General features: G+C 48.9%; 1 protein-coding gene across 1 annotated transcript in view; it reads left to right on the forward strand.

Moving 5' to 3' along the window:
• The window catches only part of RBM45 (RNA binding motif protein 45), a 69,681-nt gene that overhangs the window by 36,723 nt on the left and 19,361 nt on the right, over window positions 1-13,597 (forward strand). The window contains exons 7-8 of the mRNA XM_075317382.1: window positions 7,457-7,553; window positions 13,056-13,222. Coding sequence (XP_075173497.1) covers window positions 7,457-7,553; window positions 13,056-13,222 — 264 coding nt within the window. The remainder of the gene's footprint in view (window positions 1-7,456; window positions 7,554-13,055; window positions 13,223-13,597) is intronic.

Consider the following 13,597-nt stretch of genomic DNA (forward strand, 5'->3'; position numbering starts at 1 on the left):
TACCGGCCCCCAAACCCTGAGGCCGGGCTCCATCCACAGACCCAGAGACCCTGCTGGAGGAGCTGAGTACCGTCAGGGACAAGGCCCTGCAACATTCAGGTACTCTGTGTCCCCGCACAGACAGGCCACGCACACTCCAGACTTGCTGGGTGTGCTAGTGCGCCGGGGGCAGTAGCGCTGCGCGCTCGGGTTAGAGTCACTGCAGCTTTGCTGAGTGATTTTTTGTGTTGGGAACTACCGCGCCGGCCGCTCCGGGAGCGGCGGCGCGGCTGGGACTTGTAGTGCGCCGGGGACTCGCGCTGACCGCGCTTTTACGGCGGCAGCGCTCATAAATCTAGTCCCCGGCTTTTGCGGCCTAGCTCTGCTTCGTTCCCGCCCCCACCCTGTCAATCAGGGAAAGGGAGAGACGCTGTTCTATAGTCAGCGCCGAGGGCTGGAGTCTTATTTACATACTCCAGCCCTCTCACTGGGCACAGTGGGGACGCAAGTTTCCCGCTCTTGGTCTCAACACGCCCAGGGCCCGCCCCTCTCCACAGGACGCCGGCAGCCATTCCTGCATGCAGTCTGGCTGGAGAACGGACACAGGCTCTGGGGGACTCAGACAAGGGGCTCTGGCGACCACACACCCGCGTTTATGCGGGCGGTAAGCTGCACATAAGTGCTGGCCCCACTAGTGCCACAGTGTTATTTGGTGCACTTTTTCCCTGTACCATATATATTTATATTGCACTGTACAGTCGCTTCTTGGCTTATACCCTATATTGCTCTGAGGAGACAACAACATGTCATCCGCAAAACGCAAGGGTGCCAAGGCACAGGCGGTATGCACTGCTTGTGCCGCATGTGGGGCTAATCTACCGGCAGGTTCCAATGACCCCCATTGTGTGCAATGTTCAATCCCTGTGCCACTTCGGCAGCCAGAGTCTATGGTAGTAGTGGCCCAGGCAGAGACGCCTGTGAACCCTGCCCCGGTGACGGGGACAGAATTTGCAATTTTTGCTGATAAGATGTCTGTGACTATGACAAAAATCCTGGAGACCTTGCAGTCCAGGCCAGTTACTCAGACCATGGACACTGCTGTGTCTATGCTCCCCGGTCCCCCTCAGTTGGAACTAATCCGTACTTCAAGGGGGTCCCAGGCATCACAGGCTGAAGACTCTGACTTGGATGACAGTCCCAGGCAGCCTAAGCGGGCTCGCTGGGAAAGACCCTCGACGTCATCACACTGGTCAGGGTCTCAGCGAGAAGAGTCTCTGTATGAGGAGACAGAGGTGGGTGATCAGGAATCTAATCCTGACACCGCTCTCAATCTAGATACCCCTGATGGTGACGCTATGGTAAATGACCTTATAGCGGCCATCAATAGACTGTTGGATATTTCTCCCCCAGCCCCTTCAGAGGAGGCAGCTGCACAGCAGGAGAAGTTCCATTTCCGGTATCCCAAGCGTAAATTGAGTACTTTTCTGGACCACTCTGACTTCAGTGAATCAGTCCAGAAACATCATGCTTATCCAGACAAGCGTTTCTCCAAACGTTTTAAGGATACACGTTATCCCTTTCCCCCTGACGTGGTCAAACGCTGGACCCAGTGTCCAAAGGTGGATCCCCCAATATCCAGGCTTGCGGCTAGATCCATAGTTGCAGTGGAGGATGGGGCTTCACTTAAAGATGCCAATGACAGACAGATGGACCTTTGGTTGAAATCTGTCTATGAAGCTATCGGCGCGTCATTTGCTCCAGCATTCGCGGCCGTGTGGGCACTCCAAGCTATTTCAGCTGGTCTGGCACAGGTGGACTCTATCATACGTCCAGCAGTGCCGCGAGTTGCGTCCTTAACTACGCAAATGTCTGCGTTTGCGACCTACGCTATCAATGCGGTACTGGACTCTACGAGCCGTACCTCAATGGTGTCCGCCAACTCTGTGGTTTTGCGCAGAGCCTTGTGGTTAAAGGAATGGAAAGCAGATTCTGCCTCCAAGAAATGTTTAACCAGCTTGCCGCTATCTGGAGACAGACTGTTTGGTGAGCAATTGGCTGAAATCATTAAACAGTCCAAGGGTAAGGACTCCTCCTTACCCCAGCCCAGATCAAGCAAACCTCAACAGAGGAAGTGGCAGTCGAGGTTTCGGTCCTTTCGAGGCTCGGGCAAGCCCCAATTCTCCTCGTCCAAAGGGACTCAGAAGGAGCAAAGGAGCTCAGATGCCTGGCGGGCTCACTCACGCCCCAAGAAAGCAACCGGAGGAACCGCTTCCAAGCCGGCTGCCTCATGACTTTCGGCCTCCTCTCTCCGCATCCTCGGTCGGTGGCAGGCTCTCCCGCTTTTGCGACATTTGGCTGCCACAGGTCAAGGACCGGTGGGTAACAGACATTTTGTCTCACGGGTACAGGATAGAGTTCAGTTCTCGTCCTCCGCCTCGGTTCTTCAGAACTTCCCCACATCCCGACCGAGCAGATGCCCTTCTGCAGGCGGTGGGCTCTCTAAGAGCAGAAGGAGTGGTGATCCCTGTTCCTCTTCAGGAACAAGGGCAAGGTTTTTACTCCAATCTCTTTGTGGTGCCAAAAAAGGACGGCTCATTCCGTCCTGTTCTGGACCTAAAACTGCTCAACAAGCATGTGAACGCCAGGCGGTTCCGGATGGAATCCCTCCGCTCCGTCATTGCCTCAATGTCTCAAGGAGATTTCCTTGCATCGATAGACATCAAAGATGCTTATCTCCACGTGCCGATTGCTACAGAGCACCAACGCTTTCTACGTTTCGTGATAGGAGACGACCATCTTCAATTCGTAGCTCTGCCTTTTGGTCTGGCGACAGCCCCACGGGTTTTCACCAAGGTCATGGCGGCAGTGGTAGCAATCTTGCACTCTCAGGGACACTCGGTGATCCCTTACTTAGACGATCTGCTTGTAAAAGCACCCTCTCAAGAGGCATGCCAACTCAGCCTGAATGTTGCGCTGGAGACTCTCCAGACTTTCGGGTGGATCATCAACTTTTCAAAGTCCAATCTGTCATCGACCCAATCACTAACGTATCTTGGCGTGGAGTTTCATACTCTCTCAGCGATAGTGAAGCTTCCGCTGGACAAGCAGCGGTCACTACAGACAGGGGTGCAGTCTCTCCTTCAAGGTCAGTCGCACCCCTTAAGGCGCCTCATGCACTTCCTAGGGAAGATGGTGGCAGCAATGGAGGCAGTCCCGTTTGCGCAGTTTCATCTGCGCCCACTTCAGTGGGACATTCTCCGCCAATGGGACGGAAAGTTAACATCCCTGGACAGGGAAGTCTCCCTTTCCCAGACGGCCAAGGACTCTCTGCAATGGTGGCTTCTTCCCACCTCATTATCACAGGGAAGATCCTTCCTACCCCCATCCTGGGCAGTAGTCACGACAGACGCGAGTCTGTCAGGGTGGGGAGCAGTTTTTCTCCACCACAGGGCTCAGGGTACGTGGACTCAGCAGGAGTCCACCCTTCAGATCAATGTTCTGGAAATCAGGGCAGTGTATCTGGCCCTACTAGCCTTCCAGCAGTGGCTGGAAGGAAAGCAGATCCGAATTCAGTCGGACAACTCCACAGCGGTGGCATACATCAACCACCAAGGAGGGACACGCAGTCGGCAAGCCTTCCAGGAAGTCCGGCGGATTCTGATGTGGGTGGAGGACAGAGCATCCACCATATCCGCGGTTCACATCCCGGGCGTGGAAAACTGGGAAGCAGACTTCCTCAGTCGCCAGGGTATGGACGCATGGGAGTGGTCCCTTCACCCGGACGTGTTTCAGGAAATCTGCCGCCGCTGGGGGGTGCCGGACGTCGACCTAATGGCGTCTCGGCACAACAACAAGGTCCCGACCTTCATGGCGCGGTCTCGCGATCAAAGTGCTCTGGCGGTAGACGCCTTGGTGCAAGATTGGTCGCAGTTCCGGCTCCCTTATGTGTTTCCACCTCTGGCACTCTTGCCCAGAGTGCTACGCAAGATCAGATCCGATTGCAGCCGCGTCATACTCGTCGCTCCAGACTGGCCGAGGAGGTCGTGGTACCCGGATCTGTGGCATCTCACGGTCGGCCAACCGTGGGCACTACCAGACCGACCAGACTTACTGTCCCAAGGGCCGTTTTTCCATCGGAATTCTGCGGCCCTGAACCTGACTGTGTGGCCATTGAGTCCTGGATCCTAGCGTCTTCAGGATTATCCCAAGGGGTCGTTGCCACCATGAGACAGGCTAGGAAGCCCACGTCTGCTAAGATCTACCACAGAACGTGGAAGATATTCTTATCCTGGTGCTCTGCTCAGGGAGTGTCTCCCTGGCCATTTGCATTGCCTACTTTTCTTTCTTTCCTGCAATCTGGGTTAGAAAAAGGTTTGTCGCTCGGCTCCCTTAAAGGGCAAGTCTCGGCGCTATCCGTCTTTTTTCAGAAGCGTCTAGGACGACTTTCTAAGGTGCGCACGTTCCTGCAGGGGGTTTGTCATATCGTACCCCCGTACAAGCGGCCGTTAGATCCATGGGATCTGAACAGGGTACTAGTTGCCCTCCAGAAGCCGCCCTTCGAGCCTCTGAGGGATGTTTCACTTTCTCGACTATCACAAAAAGTGGCTTTTCTGGTAGCGATCACATCTCTTCGGAGAGTGTCTGAGCTAGCAGCGCTGTCATCCAAGGCTCCTTTCCTGGTCTTCCACCAGGACAAGGTAGTGCTGCGCCCCATTCAGGAGTTTCTCCCTAAGGTGGTATCCTCTTTTCATCTAAATCAGGATATCTCCTTGCCTTCCTTTTGTCCTCATGCAGTTCATCGGTATGAGAAGGATTTACATTTGTTAGATCTGGTGAGAGCACTCAGAATCTACATTTCCCGCACGGCGCCCCTGCGCCGCTCCGATGCACTCTTTGTCCTTGTCGCTGGTAAGCGCAAAGGGTCGCAGGCTTCCAAAGCCACCCTGGCTCGATGGATCAAAGAACCAATTCTTGAAGCCTACCGTTCTGCTGGGCTTCCGGTTCCTTCAGGGCTAAAGGCCCACTCAACCAGAGCCGTGGGTGCGTCCTGGGCATTACGACACCAGGCTACGGCTCAACAGGTGTGCCAGGCAGCTACCTGGTCGAGTCTGCACACTTTCACCAAACATTATCAGGTGCATACCTATGCTTCGGCGGACGCCAGCCTAGGTAGAAGAGTCCTGCAGGCGGCAGTTGCCTCCCCATAGGGGAGGGCTGTCTGGCAGCTCTAACATGAGGTATTTCTTTACCCACCCAGGGACTGCTTTTGGACGTCCCAATCGTCTGGGTCTCCCAATGGAGCGCCGAAGAAGAAGGGAATTTTGTTACTTACCGTAAATTCCTTTTCTTCTAGCTCCTATTGGGAGACCCAGCACCCGCCCTGTTGTCCTTCGGGATTTTTGGGTTTTTTTGGATACACATGTTGTTCATGTTGAACGGTTTTCAGTTCTCCGATGTTACTTCGGAGTGAATTTGTTTAAACCAGTTATTGGCTTTCCTCCTTCTTGCTTTAGCACTAAAACTGAGCATCCCGTGATCCCACGGGGGGTGTATAGCCAGAAGGGGAGGGGCCTTACACTTTTTAGTGTAATGCTTTGTGTGGCCTCCGGAGGCAGTAGCTATACACCCAATCGTCTGGGTCTCCCAATAGGAGCTAGAAGAAAAGGAATTTACGGTAAGTAACAAAATTCCCTTCTTTCCTAATATACTTCTTCTGCTGCCTACCCTGCTCCTGTAAACTGATCTCTTTAGTGCGTAAATACCTTTTTATTGAGGGTTAGCTTTGATCCTTTTAGTCTGGAGACCAGAATCAGACAAACAAAGCAGGGTACATCACTGGTGGCGTCGTTGCGGCCTCTGTGAGTGACAGCAGTCTGGGCACGCACACACTTCTCTCCTCTCAGCCTGCTTTACAGTGTGGTGCTTTCATAGGACAAGATGTGCCGATCACAGGGGATGATATACTATCAACACATTGCAGTGCTTGTTACATGAAAGCATCGTACTGTTAAGCAGGCTGAGAGGAATGAGAAGTGTGATCTGTACATGCTGCTGTCACTCGGAGAGGCTGCCCTGCCCCCACCAGTGATGCGCCCTGCTCAGTTTGTCCGATTCTGGTCTCCAGACCTGAAGGATCAAAGCTAAAATATTAATGAAGGTATATATGTGACGCAGAGAGGGGAGCAGGGTAGGTAGCAGCAGTATATTGAGAAAGTGTTAGTTAGGAAGAGTTAGGACAAACGAAAGGGATTCACATTAATCTGTGTCACATATAAAATCCTCTGGTTTTATGTTGTCGCATTATGACCGGCAACTGAGTTGCAAATTTTTCCAAATGTGTTTTTTTTTTTTTTTTTGTTTTTTTTTTTTGTCGCTAGTCACAAGTCACACACAACTCACTTGCCATAGACGTTGGCACGTGTCGCGTGCAAATTTATCTGCATTTTGGATAATTTTTCATAGAAAAATCTTCTGTTCTAAAATAGATGCACGGCAGTGCATTTTCTTTCTGCTTGTATAATAAAAAACACTTTTTTGCATTACCCTGTTGCAATTGATTGTGTGCTTGGGATTTGTTAAACTACTAAAATAGACGCACGGCAGCAAGTCAGACAAGATACACGTGTTTAGTCCCATGACTTTTCTGAGAATTGCTGCCACATGACATGTATCCCTGACATGACGTTGGACACCAGCGTATTCATGTATAAAACGTGCTGCCCTCACCCAGTCACTGCAGTAGTTGAGTGGTGGTCTGTATTCGTGTATACGCTGCTGCCTGTGGAGCGCTCTATCTGAAATATACAAGGCTCATAATCTTCCTGAGGTTATCTGCCACCATTGCATAGGGCTGTGTATTAAGCTAATAGATTCCCAAAGACACTAAAAGGATTAAGTGCACACAGACTGAGAAATTCATAAAACAATTTTCGGAGCTCAGCTATGTCCTCCTACTCCCCACGTTCCTTTGTCTGGTAGTAAGACAACTGGCTGCAGCAGAAGATGCCCCACTATGTCCAGCCAATAGCCAGCTGTTCATCCCTTTTTGCTTAGCCCTTATTGTGCAGGATTATCATTATGACGGTCAAAGCTATAAAACGCTTGTTGCCTTCTGCTACCACTAGAGGGCGCTTATTGTATATTGATTGTACATTAAATTCTATAAGAGGTGTGCCATCTAGTGGTGGCTGCTGGCAAGTCATTACTAGACTAAAGGGTGTATACCAAGTTGGAAGTTATCAACTATCCATAGTATATGGGATAACATCTGGATTGGGGGGGTCTGACCACTGCGCTCCCACCAATCACAAAAACCTGACTGTGCAGACAGAGGTCTAGCATCTGCCCCTGTTCGCTATTCATTCTCAATAGGGCTGCCAGAGTCTGTAGGGCAGGGGATAACTTTAACCTATATTTTGGTGCAACCCATTTAAAAAAAAATATATATCAAAGTATAATCTTTTTTTTCTCCTTTTAGACTTCTTAAAAAAATGGCATCCAATATGGTGGCTGCTCAGGTAAATTCAATGGTTTGGGGTCCTCAAGTTCCCCAACAGTACCCACCAGCAGGATCTGTAAGTATTTTAATCCTTATCTATTGAGATAATAAAGTCTTTATAGTCAATTTTGTGGTGTTACTACAGTAGCTTTCCTGTTTTCTTAGGGTACCATCTCACATAGCGACGCATCAACGATCCCACCAGCGATCCGACCTGGCAGGGGTCGTTGGTGTGTCGCTACATGGTCGCTGGTGAGCTGTCAATCAGGCAGATCTGACCAGCCACAAGCGACTCGTGTAACGATGCTGCGCTTGGTAACCAGGGTAAATATCGGGTAACGAAGCAAAGCGCTTTGCTTGGTTACCCAATATTTACCCTGGTTACCAGCGTACACCGCTTACAGGCTTCCAGCGCTGGCTCCCTGTATACGTAGCTAGGGTACACATCGGGTTGCTAAGCAAAGCGCTTTGCTTAGTTACCCGATATTTACCCTGGTTACCAGCGTACACTGCTTACACAGTCGGTGCTCGTTTGTCTCCCGCCGTCAAACACGCCGATGTGTGTTGTACAGTGGGAGACCAACGAACAAAAAATGAACCAGCACAGTGTGTAACGATCAGCGATTTCACAGCAGGGGCCAGATCGCTGCATCACCAAAACCGTGACTCAGCAGCGATCTCGCTATGTGAGAAGTACCCCTAAGTGTAAGTTCTCCACATTCAGTTCTCCTCTTATTGTAATCAGTAGTGATCTTGTCTTTATCATGTCATCTTTTAATGTCACTAAATGCTTGCAAAATGTCTAAGGACAGTATGATCTTTAAGAGGATTATTCTATTTGGTGAGGTCTCTGTGCTCTAAAGAAAAATAAGCCGTCCCTGGCCAAACTGGACGTGACCCCCTGCTTGTCCTATCTGTAACCAACTTTCCGATGCTGGGTGGGGATGAGCAAATGCTAACAATTAGTGTTTGGATTATTCGTAACTAATCCCAAACTACTATTCCTGTATTTGTCATAAATAATGAACCTAATGCAAGTCAGTGGGAAATGGAGCATTTTTCCTGTGGTTATGAATACTGGAATAGTATTAAGTAAGCATTATCCAAACACGAATAGTTACAGTTCGCCCATCACTGCTGCTGGGTGCACATTTAGCAGCAGAAGTGCAATCTCATCATTGCTAAACCCCTATATAATAATGACGACCAAACTGAATATCAAACAATCAAACGCTCAGCGAAGTATGCCTTATCTCTGCTGTATGGAGTAGTGCAGTCTGCTGTGCCAGTCCATACAGCATGAATGTGAGACCTATGTATATACAATGTATGTATGTATGTATGTATGGATGTGTGTGTGTAATATACATTCTGTGTATGTTGTGAGACAGGGGCTATAGCTCAGATGGAGTCACAGATGACAGCGGCAGACTGGCAGGTTCCACACAGGGACAGCCACGGCCGTGTTTGTTGTGTGCACTTATCTTTGTGTCACACATGCAAAAACAGGAAAATAAATGTCTAAGGCCGTCTGGCCAGTAACACAAACGAGCATCAGTATGCTGACTACAAAATAAAAGCTATGCGATAAACAAACCGTAACATCTTGCTGTGTCGACTCCTCAGCACAGCAATCTGTGGAGTCTCAGCACCAGCAGCCATGAGCCTGGACTGCTCTCCTCAGCACAGCAAGCTGTGGAGTCTCAGCACCAGCAGCCATGAGCCTGGACTGCTCTCCTCAGCACAGCAAGCCGTGGAGTCTCAGCACCAGCAGCCATGAGCCTGGACTGCTCTCCTCAGCACAGCAAGCCGTGGAGTCTCAGCACCAGCAGCCATGAGCCTGGACTGCTCTCCTCAGCACTGCAAGCTGTGGAGTCTCAGCACCAGCAGCCATGAGCCTGGACTGCTCTCCTCAGCACAGCAAGCCGTGGAGTCTCAGCACCAGCAGCCATGAGCCTGGACTGCTCTCCTCAGCACAGCAAGCTGTGGAGTCTCAGCACCAGCAGCCATGAGCCTGGACTGCTCTCCTCAGCACAGCAAGCTGTGGAGTCTCAGCATCAGCAGCCATGAGCCTGGACTGCTCTCTTCAGCACAGCAAGCTGTGGAGTCTCAGCACCAGCAGCCATGAGCCTGGACTGCTCTCCTCAGCACAGCAAGCTGTGGAGTCTCAGCACCAGCAGCCATGAGCCTGGACTGCTCTCCTCAGCACAGCAAGCCGTGGAGTCTCAGCACCAGCAGCCATGAGCCTGGACTGCTCTCCTCAGCACAGCAAGCTGTGGAGTCTCAGCACCAGCAGCCATGAGCCTGGACTGCTCTCCTCAGCACAGCAAGCTGTGGAGTCTCAGCATCAGCAGCCATGAGCCTGGACTGCTCTCTTCAGCACAGCAAGCTGTGGAGTCTCAGCACCAGCAGCCATGAGCCTGGACTGCTCTCCTCAGCACAGCAAGCTGTGGAGTCTCAGCACCAGCAGCCATGAGCCTGGACTGCTCTCCTCAGCACAGCAAGCCGTGGAGTCTCAGCACCAGCAGCCATGAGCCTGGACTGCTCTCCTCAGCACAGCAAGCCGTGGAGTCTCAGCACCAGCAGCCATGAGCCTGGACTGCTCTCCTCAGCACAGCAAGCCATGGAGTCTCAGCACCAGCAGCCATGAGCCTGGACTGCTCTCCTCAGCACAGCAAGCCGTGGAGTCTCAGCACCAGCAGCCATGAGCCTGGACTGCTCTCTTCAGCAGTCTCCTTGTACTGAATGCCTCCTGATTATTTTAGCTGATCCAGTGAGGAATCAAAACCTGGACTAAATGTGGAGAAGGGAGCAACCAGTCCCCCTGTCATTCCTACTGATTACTCCGGGAAACACCGGGCCCAAATTATACCGAAATCAACACACTTCAGTGACTAACTGCTGAGACAGATCTGGCTTTTCCCATATGTATGTATATACATAGACGATGGCTATATACACATAAGCACACACGCAAACCTATGTGTAGGCGTTTACATTTATACACTCATGATAGCTTGTATGTGAAATATATGTAATTTTTTTATTGTTGCAGTTCTGAAAAGTTAATTTTTACTTTTTGTCTCTTTAGATTTGTATTTGCTTTTGTAGCTTTGGGTTTAGAAGTGGGGGAAGTATAGGTTTAGCTACAAAAATATAAACACAAGAAGGGACTGGACATGACCATTAAGAATGTTGGGTCATAAAGTACTGCGGTGAAAACTGCCACAGACAAAACCAAGGTGGTGCTCAAGTATTAAACGGAATCAAGAGAGGGGAGCCAGCACTATCTGAGAATGGCATGCACCAAATAAAAGTGTAAATTCACGGATATATTCCAACTGTACTAAAATGAGAGATTTTTATCAAACAATTGATCTTTTTGAGCCACCCCTGACATGTCATGGTAAATCTCAATTAGGGGTCCTGTTCTATATTTTAAATTTCATTGTGCCATGCGGCCTCCTAGATACATTAAAAGCAGAACCATATTAGAGCAACACATTTCTGTGACCATTGTATAACCGCTTCCATGTCGCAAAAGAGGCAACTGCAGATAAAGGCAGCCCAGGTCCCAGCATGTTGCAGCAGACGCCACACACACCAGCACAATGTCAGAACTGACCTTCACAGTGCCAGACCAGCAGCCATGAATAAAGGCGGACCAGATCCAAGTATGGTGCTTAATTAACAACACCTGTGGAAAAGCACCACTTTGACCTTTTTAAACTGTTAAAATTGGCATACAGGTTATGGAATACTGAAAAAATCCATACATGTATGTGTCATATCAGATGCCTTGTGTGCAAAAAAATCATCTTTATCCCTTTTTTATATAAAGGAGCTCTTCCAGGCTATGGGGCAGACGCTGCCTGGAAGATAACTCCGCCTCCACCGATTATTTTAAGTAAAAGGGGTGTTACCAGTGTGAGAAAAGTTAGGCTGCTTTCACACTACGTTTTTTTTTTAGCACGCGTCATGAACGGGTTTTTTTTTTTTTTTTTGCTGCAAAAGCGGATCCTGTTTTTGCAAAGAAAAACTCATGCAAACGCATGTTATTTTGCAGGATCCTGCCACTTGAAGTTTATGGACGGGCACTGGAGTCATGTGATCGGGAGTGAGGGGAACTGAACGTGAAAGACTGGGAGCCGACATCTGATAGCTGCGGAGGCTCGCAACCAAGGTAAACATCGGGTAACTTGCTTGGATACCCGATATTTACCTTGGTTACGAGCGTCTGCAGCTGCTAGAAGCCGGACTGCCTGCTCCCTGCACATGTAACCAAGGTAAACATCTGGTAACTAAGCCCGCGGTTACCCGGTATTTACCTTGGTTACGAGCGTCCTCCGCTCTCAGGTGGGAGAGGGAGGCGGAGAGAGACTGATCACGCGAGGCTGGTTTCTGGGCATGCTCAGTAGAGCAAGCAGGATCCTGTCTATCAGCATGCCAGCGTTCACATGCGTTTGCGTGCAGTATAGTCTGGATCCAGCAATTTGCAGTATTAGGACGCAGCTCAAAAACGCTACAAGTAGCGTTTTTGAAAAATGTTAAAAAACTGCAAGTCTCTGGATCCTCACTATAACACACGCAAACGCATGTTGACACGAGTCCATTGCAAATGCATTGAAATGAAAACGCATTTGCACTGGATCCGTTTTTGCGTTAAAAAAAGTTCATGACGCATGTTAAAAAAACGGAGTGTGAAAGCAGCCTTATTGACACAGAACAGGAGAAATGAAATTTGACCTCTTTCACACACACTTGCAGCTCTGAGCTCTGCTTCATTGCAATACTGTCTGCCTCTGGGATGGAAGATGAAGTACCTGAAGTGTCTGTGCTAATCACACACAGCTCTACAGTGAGAGCAGAGACTGGTAACGCCCATTTTATTTAAAATAATCTCTGGAGACAAAGTTATCTTCCAGGCAGCATCCGCTCCATAGCCTGGAAGAGCTCATTTACATAGTGCTAAAAGATATTTTAACAACAAGGTATCTGATATGAGACATAAAGGTGTGGATTTTATTTTTATTTTTTTTAGCATTCTATAATCTGTATGCCCCTATTAACAGTTTAAAAAGGTCAAAATGGTGACCGATTCCCTTTTTAAGTTCACCATGTGGACAGATATTAGAATGTCAATGAAAAATGGTGTATTTCACCATCAGAAGTAAAAATTTCTTCTAGGTGAAATCACAGCGTCTGGTTGGGAGATCTGCAGGGTGCGGCAGACAATGGCCGTTTCACATATCTAAAGATGCAGATTTGTAGAAGCGTTTTGGATCCACAATACAGCGAGACCGCAGATCTCACACCCAGCCTGTATACTTTAACCTAGCACAATAAAGGAATTTTTAATTTGCATGGTGAGTGCTGCGATACCCATTTTCCCTTTTTTATATAGTTTTAGCTAGGACATCCGGGCCACCCACAGTGCAGATGGAGGGGCTGGTTTTCTCTGCAGGGTTGTATTGTGTGCAGGGCATCTTTCCCTGTTCTTTCCCCTCCTTGTTTCACATGCTTGCTTAATGTTGCAGTATTCAGTGGGGTTTTCACAGCGAGTCTGTTTTGTCTGCAGGCCTATGATCGACCATATGCTTCCCCTGTTGCGTCTCCGCTTCAGACAGACGCTACCCTTCCCGCATGCAAAAAGAAGGCGCACTTGGACGCTCAGTGCAAGGAGAGGCTGTTCGTTGTGTTCAACCCTCACCCCCTGAGCCTGGATATGATGGACGACGTGTTCTGGTAGGATCTCTGTTTACGGCAGTACTTGTTACTGACTCTTAGGCATGAATTATAGAATTCCTCATTACACGCCATGTCTGCCTATTTGTTGACAGCTCTTGTGCTCCTCTGCAGGAATTTTGTGTATTTGTTCAGGCAGTTTGATAACAGTGGCCTCACTGGGACAGCAGCTAGCAGCGGAGTACCAAATATTTACAGCACCTCCCATTATAATTATATATATATATATATATATATATATATATATATATATATATATATATATATATATATATATATATATATATATATATATATATATATATTATAATATTAATTTTATTATTTTTCTTATTATAATAATATAAATAATAATAATAATAAATATATATTATT

Source organism: Anomaloglossus baeobatrachus, chromosome 7 (assembly GCF_048569485.1).
Source record: "Anomaloglossus baeobatrachus isolate aAnoBae1 chromosome 7, aAnoBae1.hap1, whole genome shotgun sequence".
NCBI lineage: Eukaryota > Metazoa > Chordata > Amphibia > Anura > Aromobatidae > Anomaloglossus > Anomaloglossus baeobatrachus.